Raw genomic sequence first — 18698 nt, forward strand, 5'->3', positions numbered from 1 at the left:
CCCCACGCACCGCCCGAGCTGCGGCCGCACGGAAACTAAAGTTTATTAGACTCGAGTGACGCAAAAAAATCTTGAAGAGCTCTTTGGCGGCCGCTATCTAGAGATCAGGCCATGTGAGGGGCCGAGAGTACAAATAGCGGGGCGCGGCGCGGCGGGCGCCGGCTCCGCACACGCCGCGGCCGTCGGGGCGCCTCCCCACGCCCCGCCGCAGGTGGGTCCCCGTCCTTCTCGCTTCTAACCCCGCGCGCCTTTGCAGATCCCCACCCTGCCCGCCCGCCTCCCTCCCTCTCTCCCCGTCTCGCAGGGTAGCCGTCGCTGAGATCCCGGGCCGCCGGCGACAACTCCCACCTCTGCCTCCGGCGCCCGCCCGGGCTGTGCGTAAAGAGCCGGAGCCGCAGCAGCCCCGCGGCGGATGGGGAGCCTGGGGCGCTCGGGGCTCGGCGCGCTTTGGAGGGTTCCTTTTGTTGCGCCAGGGTAAGGAGGGGGGGACTTTGCCAGAGCCCCCAGGACCAGAGGGAGGACTCGGTAAAGAAAGGTTTCCAGCGGAGCTGCTGGCTTGCACTTGGGCAAAAGTTGCTTTAGTCTCTAGCCAGGGTTTGTCGCTCGATCTCGGTTGCCTTCGCCAGCCAGGTGGCTTCCTGCAGAGGCGCGGGTGTGAGCGGAGTGAATTCTGCTTGACACACATACCCAGATTATCCGGAGGGATCGTCAGTGGCCGAGGCTCCGTGCGCTTGGGTTGTCTCCAATGCCCCTCAGCCCATCCAGAATTGACGGGAGGCTTTGAAAGCTGCTCTCCAGAGCGCAGGAGCCCTGAAACACAGGGCGAGTGGCGCAGTGGCGTTTGCATATTGAACCTTGTCTTTTCCTGGGGTTTTTTTGGGGGGGGAGGGGGGTGAGGAAGGTCTGAGGAATTTCTAAGAGGTAAATACCAACAGACGCTTGTGTGTATGCATTTTTATGATCAGTTGTGTCCAGAAAAAGTGAACCAGGTCAATGGATTATTTATGAGCCTGCTGGCTCTCATCATAGTAAGACGGGATCAAATATTTAATGTATTTCGCCTTCCGTTATGTAGGAGACATGTCTTAGGAAGGCTACCTTGGGATTTGTGTTTAATGAAGCAGGAAGGAGCTCAGTGGCCTTCAGAGTCTGGGCAAGTGGTTTGATGGATCCAGGCAGCTCCGACTCTGTCTCCCACTTGCCTTTGTGACTTCCTGCAGGCCAGGGAGGGGTCGGGCATTTCCAACAAGGAGGATGGGTGAGGTCTCCTGCAGTTCCAGTACCTATACTGAGGTTTTTCTTTTAATTGCGAAATTGAATGTAAAGCCTTGTGCATACCAAAAAAAAAAAAAAAAAAAAAAACCACACCCTATCACTGACTTAAGCATAGTTTCTTTCCACCAAACCAGAGGAAGAGTCTATTGCAACACTTCACAGTGGCCTACAAACAGCCAGGTGCTGGTGGCTCATGCCACTGAAGAGCCTAGGGTTACAGTTTGAAGCCAGCCCTGCAGGAAAGTCCCTGAGACCCTTTACAGCTAGTGAACCGGCAGGAAACTGGAAGTGGAGGTGTGGCTCAAGTGGTAGAGTGCCAGCCTTGGTGGGGAAGAGGGTGGACAAAATGAAGGAACTGCACCCAAGCCCTGAGTTCAAGCCCCAGTGCCAGCTCTCTCTCTCTCTCTCTCATACACACTGGCGGTGGTCTGTCTGGGACATTCCAGAGAAAGTTCTCAGCCCTGATGTAAACCCATTTCTTTCCATCTCCAGGCACCTGGTTTAAGAAATATATATATACCAAGAAAGGGGCAAGGGTTAGAATAATGCTGCTATTTTAGTGGCATCTGCAAGACCTCAGAATGCATGCCTCTTTGGGGGATTTTTTTAAGAGTCATCCCAGTACTCTTTTTTTTTTTTTTGCCAGTCCAGGGGCTTGAACTCAGGACCTGGGCACTGTTCCTGAGCTGCTTCTACTCAAAGCCAGCACTCTACAGCAACGCTTCCAGCGTTCTCTGTGTATGTGGCACTGAGGAATCAATCCCAGGGCTTCATGCACAATAGGCAAGCTCTCTACCACTAAGCCACATTTCCTCCTCATCCCAGCATTTTGTTGAAACGTGGAGAGGCCTGGGCAAATATCCCAGATGGAAGGTGGCTTGGGGGAGGGAAGGAGGGAGGCATGTGGATTGGGCTCTCTCTAAGTCAGGCTCATAAACTCCTCTGGATATCCTCACCCAAGGGGAACACACGTTAATTCCACAAGTGAAGCCATTTCATGGCAGTTTCTCCTTTCCCTTGGAGTCTTGTAGTTGGAGAGCCACAGGAATGCCTGGAGTCTGAAGAAGTCGTGCTTTCCTTTGGCTCCCTGAATCAACAGGATGTGGTGATGACTTGACTCCTTAAGATGCCGCATGGCCTGTCATTTTTTTTATTTTGAGAGGGCAACCGGGACCTTAACTACTCAAAGGAACCTATCAACTCTTCTGGGTCTCATGATTCTCAGTTGCAAAGATGAGGAGACAGGGTGGAGGGGTGGCCAAGCCCTCACCAGCTTGTGATGGTGGGATTGACCGTTTAAAGAAAGCCCAAGATGGGGCCAGGAGTTTGTCTTAGTGGTAGAGTGCTTGCCTAGCATGGATGAAGACCCAGGTTGGATTCCTTGGTACCACATACATAGAAAAAAGCCAGAAATGGTGCTGTGGCTCAAGTGGTAGAGCTCTAGCCTTGAGAAAGCCCAAGGACAGTGCTTGGCCCTGAGTTACAGGCCCAGAACTGGCCAAAAAAAAAAAAGTCCAAGATGGGGAGAGAGAGGAAAGTGGCAGTGGGTCACGCCTGCAATCCCAGCTATGAAGAGGCTGGGCTCTAAGGACACAATTCAAAGCCAGCCCAGTGTGAAACTCATCCAAGCTGTAATGACGCCTGAGGGTCTAGCCTCTCCAGGGTCTTGGGCAGCACACAGACACCTGTGCCTGTGCTTCATTCACACCCAGCCAAGGGGGGCCCTGCTCTTCCCCTGACTTGCCTGGTGCCCCAAAGTGGGGCGTTTTGCAGGCAAATGGATTTGGGCTGCAGCTCATTTCCCTTCTCAGTCCCTCATCAAGACCCATGGAATCGCTGCTTCTGTGGAAGCAATGAAAGTTATCCTGCTTGTAGGGCAGGCACAGACCTCCAGGAGCCAAAAGGCCCTCTTACGTCCAGGCAGAGCTCCTCCTTGAAACTCCTTGTTGGGAAACATGGGTCTGGGGGTGTATCTCCACAGGGGACATTCTTGCTAGCCAACCGGTCCTTTTCTTTTTTTCTAAGCTCTGGTGACTAGGAAGATAAATGCACATTTACTGAATGTTAACACACGTTTACACTGAGCAGCTGTTCTCCTAGCCCTGTGTCTTAACAAGGTGACTGAATGAGTAGAGATAAGGACAGTGAGGAGTCTTTATTCTCATCTTTCCCTCAGCTCCCCTGGGACCTGTCAGGGTGGTGGCACCCTTGTTGTTTCCCAAGGGAACCAAAAGGTCCTCTGGGTAGTTAGTATACAAGGCTATTTGGCTCCATGACTGAATGGCCCTCCATCCATCCCAGAATCCCCTGGACTGCACCTTGATTAACATGGAGGTAAAGCCCAAGATCTCAGGCACTGGCAGGTAACACTTGGGGTCCTGAGAGCCACAGCCCCTTTAATGAAATGCCCTAGAATCGGGGAGTGGGGGACTGAAAGCCTGGAGATGGAGCATGGCGGCTTGTGCCTGTGACTCTCAGGCTGCAGCAGGGTCTAGAATTTGGAGTTCCTGTCGACTTTGCTCTCCCCGGGTAGCGGTGGTCCTAACAGCCTTGAAACTCTTGTCGCTGTGTTTGGAAGAAAGGAGCTGGCTCATGGGCTGACTGGCCTGACTTCTGTTTCTTCATGTTTTTCATGTGTGCATGTGCATGTGCATGTGTGTGCTGATATGGGGGATTGAACTCGGGGCTTGGGCCCCTTTGCTTAAGCCACAGCTCTACTTCTGGCTTTTTGCTGGTTAACTAGTGATCCCAGACTCATCAGCTTTCCTGCCCCAGACTAACTTGGGATCCTCCTCAGATCTCAATCCTCTTGAATAGCTAGGATGACAACTGTGAGCCATCAGCGCCTGGCTTCCAGGATTTTAGAAAAATGAAATGAGAAGTTGACCCACTGTAAATGTTTAGCGGGGGGGGGGGGGGGGGGCGCAGCACAGGTTGTGCTCTCTTTTTTTTTTGCCAGTCCTGGGCTTGAGCTCAGGGCCTGAACACTGTTCTTGGACTTTCTCAAGGCTAGAGCTCTACCACTTGAGCCTCAGCACCACTTCTGGCTTTTTTCTATGTATGTGGTGCCAAGAAATCGAACCCGGGTCTTCATGCATGCTAGGCAAGCACTTTAACCACTAGGCCAAACTCCCGGCCCCCTGCAGGTTGTGCTCTTTAATCATACAGACATCTAAGGTTTGCAGATGGGACAGATAAAATGTGACAGATGGCTGGAATAGATGAGGTCATGAATGTGATTATACAGCATATTTTATGTGCTTTTTTGGGTGACAGCTTGGACAGTTTAACGACATCCAGGTTCCTCATCACTGATGACTTCCCTGTGTGCCTCCTAAAAATAGGGGCATCCTCTTGTCACCACTGCCCGTTAGCATACTGGGGACACAACTGATCCATTATCCAACATACAGTTCGTGTCTAGAACTCTAACTCCACATCTCGGCCATCCTACGCAGGTTCTACTGGGGTTATTTTCTGAAGCTGTGGCGCTAAGGGGTCAGCCGTGTGTCTTGGGCTGCAGGAGGGCAGAGCTGATGGGATGGGAGTGGTGGGGAGGACGAGCTGAGTTTTTGCCCATGTTCCCCCAACTGTATGGCTCATGGAAAGGCATATTTCAGAATTTCTGGCTCATTTTTCATTTTAATTTATTGCAGCACTGGGATTTGAACTCAGGGCTTTGTGCTTGCTAGGCACTCCTCCCCCTTCAGCTCTTTTTGTTTTCATTATTTTTTGTTATAGGACTTGAACTTGGGGCCTGGGCACTGTCCCTGAGCTCTTCAGCTCAAGGCTACCACCTTACCCCTGGAGCCACAGTACCTCTTCCAGTTTTCTTATGGTTAATTGTTAAGTCTCATGGTCTTTAGTGCTGAGGCTGGCTTTGAATCTCAGTCCTCAGATCTTACCCTCCTGAGTAGTTAGGGTTACAGGCATGAGCCACCTCGCCTGGCCTGCTTTCATTATTTTTAATAATAGGGTCTCACTTTTTGCCTCCTGGCTGGCCTGGGGTACCATCCTCCTACAGGTGCCTCTGTCATAGCTTGGGTGGTAAGTAAACGCCATCAAGGCCAGCTTTTTTTTTTTTTTTGTGGTTTGTGGGGCTTTGAACTCTGGACATGGGCCCTGTCCCTGAGTTCTTCAGTTCAAGGCCACCGCCCTATCCCTAGGCCTGGACACTGTCCCTAAGCTCTTCAGCCTAAAGCTACAGCCCTACCCCTTGAGCTACAACCCCACTTCCTGTTTTTCTAGTGATTAATTGGAGATAAGAGTCACAAGGACCTTAGTATCTTAGTGCCCAGGCTGGCTTTGAACCACAATTCTCAGATATCAGCCTCCTGAGTAGCTAGGATTCTAGGCTTAAGCTACGGGGAGTGCCCGGCAAGCCCAGCTTCTTATTGCTGAATTGGAATTTTAGGAAGTTTTTTCCCTGGCTAGCCTCAAACACTGATCCTCCTGCTATAAACCTCCACTGGCTAAGCAACAACACTGTAATCATCATGCACTGAGTGGCTAAAGACCTGGGCCTAGATGGTCTCCATGTCCTTTTCTCTACCTCCTGCCACACCTGGATCGGATCAAATGCCTCAGATTCACTTCAAATCCCTTCCTCCTGGCTTGCTTGTCCTTGTCCAGGGGTCTCAGGCAAGTTTTCCTTCCCCCTGGCCAGGTTTTTTTTTTTTTTTTTTTGTCATGGGGCTTGAACTCAGGGCCTACGCAAACACTCTACCACTTTAGCCACAATGCTACTTCCAGCTTTCTGGAGTGAGTCTTATGGACTTTCCTGCATTGGCTGACTTTGAACCGCAATCCTCCAACTAGGATTACAGGCCCTAGGGCAAGTTTTCCTTTCCTTTGTTGGGGTCCCTTTGCATATCTAATGTCTATTTCACAAATAAGTAATTTTATAATGTACTTGTGTTAAGAAAACACTGTTTCTCTTTTGTTTTAAGATAGGGTCTTATTAGGCCAGGCTGGTCTTGAACTCACAGTTCCTGCCTACTGAGTGCTGGGATTACATGTATAACTCACCACAACTGAGTAAGCAGCTATGTTTCAACATGTCCACTTGTGTTGTACATTTATCTGTTTAGGGCATCATATGCATTACCACAATGACAAAGGAGTGTTTACAAGGTAACAGCCGGGACTGGGGTGCAGGGCTCGGTAGCAGGTTCCTCTCGCCTGTGAAAGGCCCTGGGTGTAGTCCCTAGCACATCGCAAGAAAGTAAAAGATGCTTTCAGTTCCAGTATTTCCTTGTGAGGGTAGTAAATATTCCCAGGCACACAACTGGCCTGTTTCCCTTCCTGTGCTTCCTGGCACAGCAGCACAGCCCAACTAAGATCGAGACTACTTTTTACAGACAGGATAAAGGAGTTTATTGCCGGTATGCTGAACCCGAACACAGCTAGTGCCAGAAAGAAGCTCGGATCTGAGGAAGGAGTCTGTTTTTGTTTTGTTGTGGGACTTGGACTCTGGGCCTGGGCCCTGAGCATTGTCCCTGAGCTCTTCAGCTCAAGGCTGAGCCACAACCCCACTTCCTGTTTTCCAGTGGTTAACTGGAGATAAGAGTCTCAGGGTCTTTCCATCTTCATAGTGCCTGGGCTGGCTTTGAACTGTGATCCTCAGCTCTTAGCCTCCTGAGTAGCTTGGATGACAGGTGTGAGCCACCACGCCCAGCTAGACTGTGGATTTTCTACAAGCTGGTTAAACACACATACTCATAAATCAGAAGTCATTAATCAGAAGGACAGAGGTCAGGTGGAGGTGACATCAAATCCAGGCCAAACGTGCAATTTCAAAAATGCCTGTGGCTTCCTGTTACCAATTCATATAGGCCCACTTTGTCCCCAGACCATATTCCAGGAACAGTTCCATGCCCTCCCTCTCCCTCCCTCCCTCCTTTGCTTCTTTTTTCCCCTTCTTTACTTCCCTGCTTCCTCCTCTCTCCTCTTTTTCCTCTCCTTTCTCCCTCTCTTTTCTGTACAGGTTCTGTGCCTTGAATTGGGAGCCTGGGCGTTGTCCCTGAGCTTCTGTGCTCAAGGTTGGAGCTCTAACACTTGAGCCACAGCTCCACATCTAGCTTTTTTGGTGGTTAGAGATGGGTCTCACAGGCCTCAAACCATGATCCTTTGAAGTAGCTACGATGACAGTTGTGAGCCTACAGCACCCAGCCTGGGTTCATTTTCTAATCCTCAACTTGTCAGTTTTTTCTAGCCCATAGTCTGTTTTTTGTTTTTGTTTTTTGTTGTTGTTGTTGTTGCCAGTTCTGGGCTTGAGCTCAGGGCCTGAGCACTGTCCTTGGACTCTCTCAAGGCTACAGCTCTACCACTTGAGCCTCAGCACCACTTCCGGCTTTTTTTTTTTCTATGTATGTGGTACCGAGGAATCGAACCCGGGTCTTCATGCATGCTAGGCAAGGACTTTAACCACTAGGCCAAACTCCCAGCCCTAGCCCATAGTCTGTTAAAATCACTGCGGGGACAGCTCTCCAGCTCCCCATCTTCATGATGGCTCCTGGCCCCTGCTGACTTACCTGAGGAGGAAGAATGCTCCTCACCTGGGCCTGGGTTGGTTGACAGGAAAGGACTGTTTCTGGCCTAACCCAGGACAGGCTTCCAGGCTGATCTGTGCAGTGCATATGCCTGTCTACAAGAACAGAAGTGGCACTTTGGCTCAAAGTGATAGCAGAAAGTGCTTAGAGGCAGAGCCCAGGCCCTGAGTTCAAGCCCCATGTCACACCTCTCCACACATACACACACAAATGCAAGCAAAAATTGGTACATAGAGATGTGTAAGTCGTGGCCACTGCATCCAGGGTGACATAAGTAGGGTCATGTGAAAATCAATGATATATGACACAATTATCCCTCGCCTAGGAAGATCCTAGCCCGGGGCTGTAATGGTAAGAGGAAGTAGAAAAACTTGAGACAGGCCTCAAAGGATCTAGGATGGGAATGTTCTAGCATGTTCTAGCAAATTCTCCACTTGCCCTGGAATGCTTGTTTGAAAGCTGGATGCTCATGGCTTATACCTGTAATCCTAGCCATTTGGCAGGCTGATACTGGGAGCACTGTAGTTCAAACCAGCCTAGGCAGAAAAGTTTGTGAGACCCCTTCCTACGGGACAGCCGGACAAGGTGGCACATGCAGCTTATCCCAGGAGGAAGTGAAAACTTATATATTATAAAAACCCAAAAAACTAAAAACTAACATGGCTCAGTGGTAAGAATGCCTGTGCAGCAGGCTGAGGCCCTGAGTTCTAACTCTAGTACACCCCCCCACCAAGAAAAAGCTAATGTATGGGCTCCCCATGAATTGAACTCTAATCTCTGGGAGAAAAGCACTTAGGGGTCCATGGTTTACTGGTGTCTTCAATACTCTGACTGAAAGGCATAAAGCCAATGAGGCTTCAGGCTCAGCTGGCCACAAGTCACTTAAATTGCAAGTCCTGTGGGCCCCGCCTCCCCGACGGGAGGGAGAATGGTGTAGGAGCAGAACGCGCCCATTCTGTGTATAGTGATGTTGAAGTGACTCGTGTTATTTTATTGGTGTTTTCCACGTGTTAAACATTGGAGTTCAGCATCTGTCAGGCTCTTATTTAACTCCCACAAGAGGCAGGGGTTAGTGATTTTTTTTAAAATAATTTTCTCTTAGAATTGGAGGCTCGGAGATGTTAAGCAGCTTGCCCAAAGTTGTCCAGTCATGAAGCGACTTGGATCTGGAATCGGAGACAGCCAGGAGAGCTCTGCGGTGTGTACCCCAGAAGTCTTGTCGTACAGGCTTGGCTGTTTATTCTCTCTGGACGAGGACTGCTCATGCCTATTCATGCCAAATCCATTTCTCTTTTATTAAGGCCTAAGTAATCCATTGTGCTTTTGCCAGCCTTGGGCGTGATCTGCACCCATCCAGGGTGCCTGCTCCTCCAGCTTGCCCTCGACACAAGAGAAGCTGGCCAGGAAAGTTGTGAACTGAGACTTTTTTTTCCTTGTAAACTGCCTTCAATTTTTTATCCCACTTTTCTTTTCCCTCACACAAGGAATCCTTTGCATAAGGGGATAAGGGGATAGCTATGAGAACAAAGTTGATCCTCTCTCCCCCTCTCCTTGCTATCTTGCGATGTCTCCCATCGCTCCAAGAAACATAGGGTCCTCGTGACCTGTGATGAGGAGCAATCAAGGAAGCTCTTGAACCTGTGACAGGTCCCGTGCTATGGAATTGAGGCTTTGAAGGTAGAAGGGTGGGGTGTCCACACACATGAGTTGGTGGGAACCCCACGTTCAACAAGGTCCTCCTTGTCTGAGTATGCCTCAGAGTTTGGCCATGTACTGTGAACTCCACAGAGACAGCAACAGAGCCCAACTTTAAAACAGAGGACAAGAGGTAGCTTTGCTGGGTTTGTGCCTTGCTGCGGTGGGCTAGCAGCTTGGATGAGAAGCACATCAAGACTATTGTAGCAGAGTTGCAGAATTCTTGTCACCCTCGGTACATGTGAGGAACTTTAGACTCCCGCTTCTGCTCAGAAATGTAAATTACCACTTGGCTTGATGACCTGTAATTAATCTTATCTCAGGGCTCAATCCCTCCTCCGTGCTGGGATTTTCGTGTTTGTTTTTTTTCCTTTCTTTCTGAAAGTGGAGATGGAGTACTTGAGAAGCGAACTCACTTTGATCTCGGGACCTGGTGTCAAAATGCACACAGTTCTATAGTGTCTTGACTTGGACACGTGCTGATTCCGGCATCACTCTAGTAGAGTCATGGGCATTTCTAAATGGCTGTGCAGTTTGTGACTAATCGTTGTAATTACTTCTTGCTTGTTCAGATTCTGGTTCCCCTGGCTACAGAAAACTTTGTGGAAAGAGGAATGGAGATTTGATCGAAGTTTAAATAGCAACATTTATTTTTCTGCAGTATGAGGACACGTCATGCAGGAGGCCATCTCCCTCTCACTGGAAGATCCCAGCCCCCAAACAATCCTGTTTTTCTTAGGGGAATGGGAGTGGAAAGAATTGGCTCAGAGGAAAGAGTGAGGGGACAGCTCTACCTCCATGCTACCCCTCGGGTATGTGACACTGGGAGTCCTCCAGCTGTCACCCCCAAGCACAGCTGGGGTACGTGGCATGACACACACCTGCCACTTGCTTAGCCTTAGACAACACGCAAGGTGCTAAGGCAGGCTTCCAGGGTTTTTTTCTTCCCCTAGATACAGACAAAACTCAAAGACTGCATAGGGAAGGTGACTGTTGTAAAATTGACCTCATTGTCATCTTTCTATCCAGCAGGATAAAAATATCTTTGCTAGAAGCAAGGTTTCAAGAGCAAATGCTCAGAAATCCACCTTCTTAACAGCCTGTACTTGTGTGTGCCTGGGCCAGCTTGCTGGGCTCTGGAAAAATCCCAGGGACAATGCTGTGGAATCAGGAAAATGGGAAAGAAGTCAGGGTGCCAGGCAGGACCCTGCAGGTCCCTCCTGGCCTGAAGAGTTCTGAGAGATTTCCTTTAACCAGGAGAAGCAGAGAGTGAGTTGGAGAAAGGCAGGCATCAGTCAGATGCCTGTTCTATGGTTTTGAGAGGCTGTAACCTGTAACCAAGGATGGGGCGCAGAGAGACATCAAATCTTGGAGAGGCAACCTGACATGGGTTACCTGAGGGATGCTTGTAACAGGCTTAATTTTATTTCTTCTGTGCTGGTACTGGGGCTTGAACTCAGCTCCTGGGCACTATATGTTTTTTTTTCAGTCAAGGCTATCACTTTATCACTTGTGACAGCTCCACCTTCAGCGCTTTGCTGGTTAATTAATTGGTGATGTTTCACAGACTTTCCTGCCTTGAGCTGGCTTTGAACTTTTGATTCTCACACCTCTGTCTCCTGAGTAGCCAGGATCATAAGCATAAGCCACCAGCCCCTGCCCTCCTCCATAATTTTTTAAAGACAAGTTAAAAGTGCTGGGGGATAGTTTAAGAAACCAGACCTTAGTAATGGCTCAGAACAAAAATAGAGAATAGTATATTATCCTTTCAGGAGTTGTTCATCTTAGTTGCCAGGAAATCAGGTGGGGGAGGGAGTCCCTGAAACTCTGAGAACTTTGGGAAATACACATTGCTCTACTCCCCCTACCACACCAAACCCACCAACCCACACTTGCTTTCTTCCTCTCTGCAGGAAGCCCCAAGAGAGAAAATAAATGAAATCTAGAACAATTCAGCTCCTGAGGGGAGGAGAATGAGTCAGGCCCTGGCTGACGTTTCCTCCCCTCCCTAGGGTGTAGCTTTGGGATGGGCTGTCTTTCCCCTCTCCCTGGAAATGGGAGGAACGAGGTAGTGGGGAATGTGGGAAGTATCTTACAGGACATTTGGGGAGAGGGAGAAAGAGCAAAGGAAGGGGCTGGGTCACAGACAAGCTGTCGGGGAAGCTCTCAGTCCCTACAAACTGTGGCCTCCTGTTTTTCAGTATTACGTATTTTGGCAGAGGGAGTACAGGGTCTCGGCACAACCAGACACTGCCACATTTAGGTTTCACTTAGTTTTGTAGTTAAATATGTTGACATCCTGGCTTCTCCCTGTCTCTGTCTCTTGCTCATTTGTTCTCCCTCTCCCCAACTCTTATCCCTCTCTCCTTTTCTCTTCCTTTGGCTTCTTCTCTTTCAAAAAAAAAACCAAAAAACAAAAAACCCTTGGCTTGATTGTAGCTTGCTGGGTGCTCAGTGGGAGAGCACTTGGCTGCACGTGCAAGCCCTTGGTTCAGTTCCCAGCACAGGAAGGGAGCGAAGGAGAAGGAAGGTCTGTCACCAGCAGCTGAGGTACCAAGGAAGTGGGGAGCAGGGAGAGGCTAGAGGACGGCTCTCGGTGAGAACTAGATTGCTGGGTCACAAACTCCTATCCTTGTATTCTTGGGTTTGCAGGTGTTAGGGGTCAAATAGCTGACCAAGGTAGGACCCAGAACCTCCCTTGGGTGTGTGTACATGATATAGAGCTGATTTATGTCTGTGGTTGCAGTTATTTTGGCTTCAATCCTTTTGAAGTTTTTATTTCCAGGCTGGGAGCATGGTCTAGTGGTAGAGTGCTCACCTATCATGCATGAAGCCCTGGGTTCGATACTCTAGAACCATATACACAGAAAAAGCTGGAAGTGGCACTGTGGCTCAAGGGACAGAGCACTAGCCTTGAGCAAAACGTGTCCAAGGACAGTGCCCAGGCCCTGAGTTCAAGCTCTAGGACTGGCGAAACATAACCAAAAAAAAGGTTTATATTTTTCCACTTTATGTGAGAAAAGAATGAAATAAACCCCATCATCTTCCTGGTGTTCATATCTAATCATAATATTTATTATATTCATGGTCAAGAGTGTGAAGATCCCATTTTTGTGTTCTGGTTTTTCCACTTAGTCTTGTTTTTGTTTGTGATTTGTTGGGAAAGGATTCAATCCAGGGTTTCACAGAAGCTAGGCAACTGCTGAGCTATGTCTTCAACCCCTGACCATGTTTTTGTTTTCACATTTCTATATGTAAAGTGAAGTTTGAGTCTCTGAAAGGCTCAAATGGGCGAGCCTGTTATTGGGGATTGAGGGGTGGTGGTCTCTGCCAATGTGCCCCTGTGATCTTAAATAAGGACAGACATGTTTCAATTCCTCAACTGTTTTCAAAAGTTTAAAAACTTAAAGCCCAGAAGAACTGAGCTGGAAACTCATAGCCACCTGCAAGTTTATAACAACAGGTCATAGGTTTAAAGTCCGAAAGGGCTCAGATTTCTTCTCCACGTGTAGAAATCCCAGCACTCTGTCCAGAGGAGAGCAGAGCAGCCTTCTCCAAACCCAAGCCTGGGACCATGAAATGAGAGCCCTGCAGCCGGAACCCAGCCCTTTCCCCGGGGACATGTAGGGCAGGGCTACCAGGCAGGCCGGCTGCAGTGGTCTACAAGCTTCTTCAGGCTCTGCAGATGTGTGCCCCGGCCCATCACCAGCACGGTAACATGTGGCTTACCACAAAAGCAGCTGGTGGGAGGGGGGACAGTGGGGTTGGAGTGGGGTGGGGTCTGCAGAGGAGGGTACATGTAGACTGGACACAGCTGGGACCGCTGGGGAGGTGCCTTATAAAGGGGGACTTTCACTTCTAACCTGTTTAGCTCATAGCTGTCGTTGTTGTAAACTCTAACTTGGGGGTTCAGGTTAGGTGACAGAGGACTGTCGCTGTATGCAGGCAGAAACTTGTTTCCCAGCATAGTGTCCAGGGTAGGGCGCTCGGGGACACTCGTGTTGTGACACTGCCCCGTGAGCCTCTGAAGGGAGTTTCTCAATGTGTTCTTAAACACGTTCTTACTTGTCCTTTAGTAGAGTTTGTACGACTTGGTGACCTGTGGTCTATTTTGGGTTTATAGTTTTCTTCCCAAATGACTTGAGTATTCTTTTGACACCTGGTTTAGGTGAAAGGTTTAATTGACATTTTTTTTTATGGACTCTCCTCCAGCAAACAGACTGGCTCACAGGTAACAGGTGTAATCCTGCTAGTTAATATCGGCAAAGATGTGTGCTGAGTTGATGCCTCTCTCGGTCTCTTCCCAACAGAGTTCTTGATCCAGTGCCCTAAAACTCTGAGGAGACCCCCAAAGCCCAGCACCAACAACTAGTCGGGTGGTTGGTATCATAACCGGTAAGATGGAGACCACACCCTTGAATTCTCAGAAGGTGCTGCCAGCTTGCAAAGACGGAGAGGATTGTCAGGAAAATGGCGTTCTACAGAAAGGTATCCCCGCCGCAGGGGACAGAGCAGAGTCTGGCCAACTCTCCAATGGGTACTCGGCAGTTCCCAACCCCAGCACAGGTGACGACACTCCGAGTGCCATCCCAGCTGCCACTACCGTCCTAGTGGCAGAGGTTCATCAAGGAGAGAGGGAGACGTGGGGCAAGAAGATGGATTTCCTCCTCTCCGTCATCGGCTACGCAGTGGACCTGGGCAACATTTGGCGCTTTCCGTACATATGTTACCAGAACGGAGGGGGTCAGTATCATGGGCTGGGTGTGGTGGGGGGGGGTCTGATCTGGGGATGGGCTGTAGATCGTTGTGGGAGGCCAAAGGACTCTTCACATCTTAGCTGAAGGTAAAAACTCTGAGCAGTCACTTTCCTACACTCTTATCTAGGACAGCAAAGAGGCAGGTGTCCAGTAAGCCCAAAGCTAAGATCACTTGTCTCAGGCTTTCTGGTTTGAACTGGATGGCAGCCCTCCCAGGCTCAACCTCAGGTTTCCAGGGCCATTCGTGTTTGATTTGCTAGAAGGCTCTTCATCCTTCCCCGTGCACACTCCATCTGCCACCCAGCCAGAGCCTGGGAATGGCCGCTTCGCTAGGCTGAGCGCTCCTTCCTTCCTGTTGGCAGGTTCCACCTGCAAGAGTCTAGAGGGTTGGGTCTGCATAAGAAACAACCAGAAGGGCACTCTAGGCCTCCAGACCTTCCTGGGCATTTGGATGATGTGAGATCAAAGAATGATGGCAACTTAGGTCCAGAGTCTTTGAGGTTACTAGACTGGCACAATCAAAACTGGAATATGACATTTGTGCCAAGCCCCAAACACACTTGGATGTACGCATCTTCTGTGAGAGACTTTTGAGGTCAGAGACTGGATTTAGATCTTTCTTGTAACTACTTTATAGATGTCACGAAGCCATAGTGGACTGTAGGTGTGACCAAGGGAAGCAGGGAGAGGAGAGAGAATATGTGGATCTCTGGTCTCTCTGGGTTGACATTTGGCCTGTTATTAGAACAAGAAAAGATCTTGAAGAAATTCAAATCGGTCAATATTCTGTAGGGGGGTAATTCATTTGTGTCACACTTTCTTTCATGGGCCGACAGTTGTCTAAGTTTGCTGTGTCTATTTTTTTTTTCTTTTTTTGATGTTAGAGGGCTTGAACTCAGGGCCTGGGCACTGCCCCTGAGCTCTTTTCTCTCAAAGCTAATCCTCTACTACTTTGAGCCACTGTTGCACTTCAGGTTTTCTAGTGGCTAATTGGAGAGAAGAGTCTCACTGCCTTTTTTGCCTGGGCTGGCTTTGAACCACGACCCTCAGACCTCGCCCCCCTGAGTAGCTAGGATCATAGGTGTGAGCCACTGGAGTCCAGCTGTTTGCTGTATCTTTTAAGAGCATCTGTCTTTGTAGCTGGGAAGGACTTCCTGCCCAAGAGGCACGGAAGTCATTTACCCCTTATCTCCACTCTAAACCACTCGCCTTTAGCCCTAAGCGTTATGTCCCTGGCGATACTTCCCAAGAGGCAGCTGATCTAGTGAGCCCTTTGGTTTCCATGAAGACTACCACAGAAACATATGGTCTAATTCTCAAGCCATATGTGTCCGATATAATTAAAAGTTGTGTGGCCTTTTCCCAATCACACTTTTTTTTTTTTGCCAGTCCTGGGGCTTGAACTCAGGGGCCTCGGCACTGAGCTTCTTTTGCTCAAGGCTAGCACTCTAACACTTGAACCACAGTACCACTTCTGGCTTTCCTGTTGATGTAGTACTGAAGAATTGAACCCAGGGCTTCATGCTTCCTAGGCAAGCACTCTACCACTAAGCTACAATCCCAGTCTTTCCTCAGTGATTATTTGATAGGAGAGGAAGTCAGGGTTCAAGGGGGAAGTAGCCCAAGCTTCTCCAAGTGGCTGGAAATGGCAGTGTTGCAAGAGCCTGCACTGTTTACTTCCAGCCCAGCTCTTTCCATTTGCTCGCTGATGTCCTGTGGAAACTTTGGTTTTGCTGTGGAGCTCAGCCTACTGTGACTTCTGGCAAAGCAAGGAGACCAGGGACAGAGTGGGGTCACATAGCACAGGGTGGCCATGTAAGGCTTGGTTGTCGTGTGGCTCTGGCTCTCCATGGAATTCCTCAGAGCCAGATGAGGTGGGGTGACATGGGCAGGAAGTGAAACTGTCTCTCATCTACCTCAGGGGCATTTCTCCTCCCCTACACCATCATGGCCATTTTCGGGGGGATCCCACTGTTTTACATGGAGCTTGCACTGGGCCAGTACCACAGAAACGGATGCATTTCTATATGGAGGAAAATTTGCCCGATTTTCAAAGGTAACGGAAGGGTCAGGGTGGGTGAGGAGGGCATGCCCGTGCATGACGGGAGCAGGGGTCTGAGCAATAACTTGAGTCTTATATTTTTTTCATTTGTGCAAGTACTAGAGCCAGTACTAAGCCTTGTGCTCTCTCTTAGAGCTGGTGCTCTGTCACTTGAGGTGCACCTCCACTTTCTGGTTAATTGGAGATAAATCTCTCTGATTTGTCTGAGAGATTTATCCTGGCTTCAAACCAGGATCCTCAGATCTCAGCCTCAAATAGCTAGTATTACAGGTGTGAGCCACTGGCACCTAGATAACTTGAGTTTTTGATTACTCATGGGCATAAAATTGTTAAAAGATAGAACAAGTGAATCCAGCATGGTGACTGTAATCCTAGCTACTCAGGAGGCTGAGATCCTAGGATCATGGTTCAAGCCAGCCCAGGCACTAAAGAACATGAGACTCTTATCTCCAATTAACTACTAGAAAATGGGAAGTGGGACTGTGGCTCAAGGGGTAGGGCAGTAGCCTTGAGCTGAAGAGGTCAGGGCCAGCACCCAGGCCTAGAGGTTAAGCCTCATGATCCACAACAACAATAACAGAATAAGTGAATAAATAGCAGTTTAAAAGTGTAAAGCATCAACAATATTCATATAAATACAATGATACAGATTACTCATTTGTCACTCTCCATATCCTCTTCTGAAGTCCTCGGGAATGAAATGCATAGCAGTAACCATCTTTTTTTTTTTTTTTGCCAGTCCTGGACTTGGGCTCAGGGTCTGAGCACTCCCCTTGGACTTTCTCAAGGCTAGAGCTCTACCACTTGAGCCTCAGCACCACTTCCGGCTTTTTTCTATGTATGTGGTACTGAGGAATCGAACCGGGGTCTTTGTGCATGCTAGACAAGCACTCAACCACTAGGCCAAACTCCCAGCCCCTCAGTAACCATCTTTTATGTGTGTGATACTGGTGTTTGAGCTCAGAGAGCCCTATGCTTTCTTTTGTTTCTTCTTTTTCTTTTCTTTTTTTTTGTGGGTCATAGGGCTTGAACTAGGCCTAGGCACTGTCCCTAAGCTCTTCAGCTCAAGCCTACCTCCCTACCCTTGAGCCCCACTTCCCCTTGATCCTCAGATCTCAGCCTCCTGAGTAGCTAGGATTACAGGCGTGAGCCACTGCATCTGGCAGAGCCCTATGCTTTCTATGCAGGCACTCTTACCACTTGAGTAATCCTAGTAGCCCCTTTTTGTATATGCCTGCCAGTCTTGGGAATGGAACTCAGGGCCTACGTGCTGTCTTTGAGCTTTTTTTTTGGTTGGTCATGGGACTTGAGCTCGGGCCTGGGCAGTGTGCCTGACCTTTTCAGCTACCATCCTACCCCTTAAGCCACAGCGCCACTTCTGATTTTCTGGTGGTTAATTGGAGATGAGTCTCACAGACTTTAGTGCCTGGGCTGGCTTTGAACTGCGATCCTCAGATCTCAGCCTCCCTCCTGAGTAGCTAGGATTATAGGCATGAGCCACCTCGACTGGCTTCTTTGAACTTCTTTAGCTCATGATTGAGCCACATCTATTCTGGCTTCTTGCTAGTCAGAGATAAGAATCTCATGAACTTTCCTACTCAGACCTGCTTCAAAACTTGATCCTCAGTCCTCATCGTCCTGGGTAGGATTACAGATACAGCCACTGGTGCTCAGCTGTGTTATTTGTGAACTAAGGTCATGCTTCATGCTTGGGTGAGTCTGTACCAGGATCCTCCTGTTCCTGCCTCCCTGTGTTGCTGTGATGGCAGGCACGAACCACCTCACCCAGCCGCCGGTGCAGGTGGAGTCTTGAGAACACTCTCCACCCTGTTCCTGACCTGGGCTGGCCTTGCCCTGCCAAGCATCCTCACATCTCTGCCTGACAAGTAGCTAGGCTTAGAGGCTTGAGCAACTAAAACTGGCAATAACCAGTTTTACCCCTTACCTGGGCTATGAGTTTTCTGGTGGCCTTTCACCCTTGGGCCGCCCTTTGAACGTGGCCCCTCCCACCTCTGCCTAGGAATTGGCTATACCATCTGCATCATTGCCTTCTACATCGCCTCCTACTACAATACCATCATGGCCTGGGCACTCTACTACCTCATCTCCTCCTTCACGGACCAGCTGCCCTGGACCAGCTGCAAGAACCCATGGAACACTGGCAACTGCACCAACTACTTCTCTGAGGACAACATCACCTGGACACTCCATTCCACGTCCCCTGCTGAGGAATTTTACACGTACGTGCGTGCATGTGAGCAAGGCAGTGGTCTGTCAGGGGCAGGCCATACCCTTGGAGATGGCTGTCTTAGGAAGAAGAAGGATTCTTCACAGCTGGTGGGGTTTTGAGATAATGTA

General features: G+C 49.3%; 1 protein-coding gene across 2 annotated transcripts in view; it reads left to right on the forward strand.

Moving 5' to 3' along the window:
* The first annotated feature begins 112 nt into the window (after positions 1-112).
* Slc6a4 (solute carrier family 6 member 4) overlaps positions 113-18698 on the forward strand; it is a 38970-nt gene continuing 20384 nt past the window's right edge. The window contains exons 1-4 of one of the 2 annotated variants that reach the window (XM_090350514.1): positions 113-211; positions 13832-14264; positions 16200-16334; positions 18361-18580. In XM_090350514.1, the coding sequence (XP_090206640.1) occupies positions 13922-14264; positions 16200-16334; positions 18361-18580 (698 nt within the window). In that variant the 5' untranslated portion in view covers positions 113-211; positions 13832-13921. Of the gene's footprint in view, positions 212-13155; positions 13235-13831; positions 14265-16199; positions 16335-18360; positions 18581-18698 lie in introns of those variants that run through there. The other variant, XM_090350513.1, reaches the window with a different exon arrangement.

The sequence above is a fragment of the Megascapheus bottae genome, chromosome 17, assembly GCF_031878675.1.
Source record: "Megascapheus bottae isolate mThoBot1 chromosome 17, mThoBot2.hap1, whole genome shotgun sequence".
Taxonomy (NCBI): domain Eukaryota; kingdom Metazoa; phylum Chordata; class Mammalia; order Rodentia; family Geomyidae; genus Megascapheus; species Megascapheus bottae.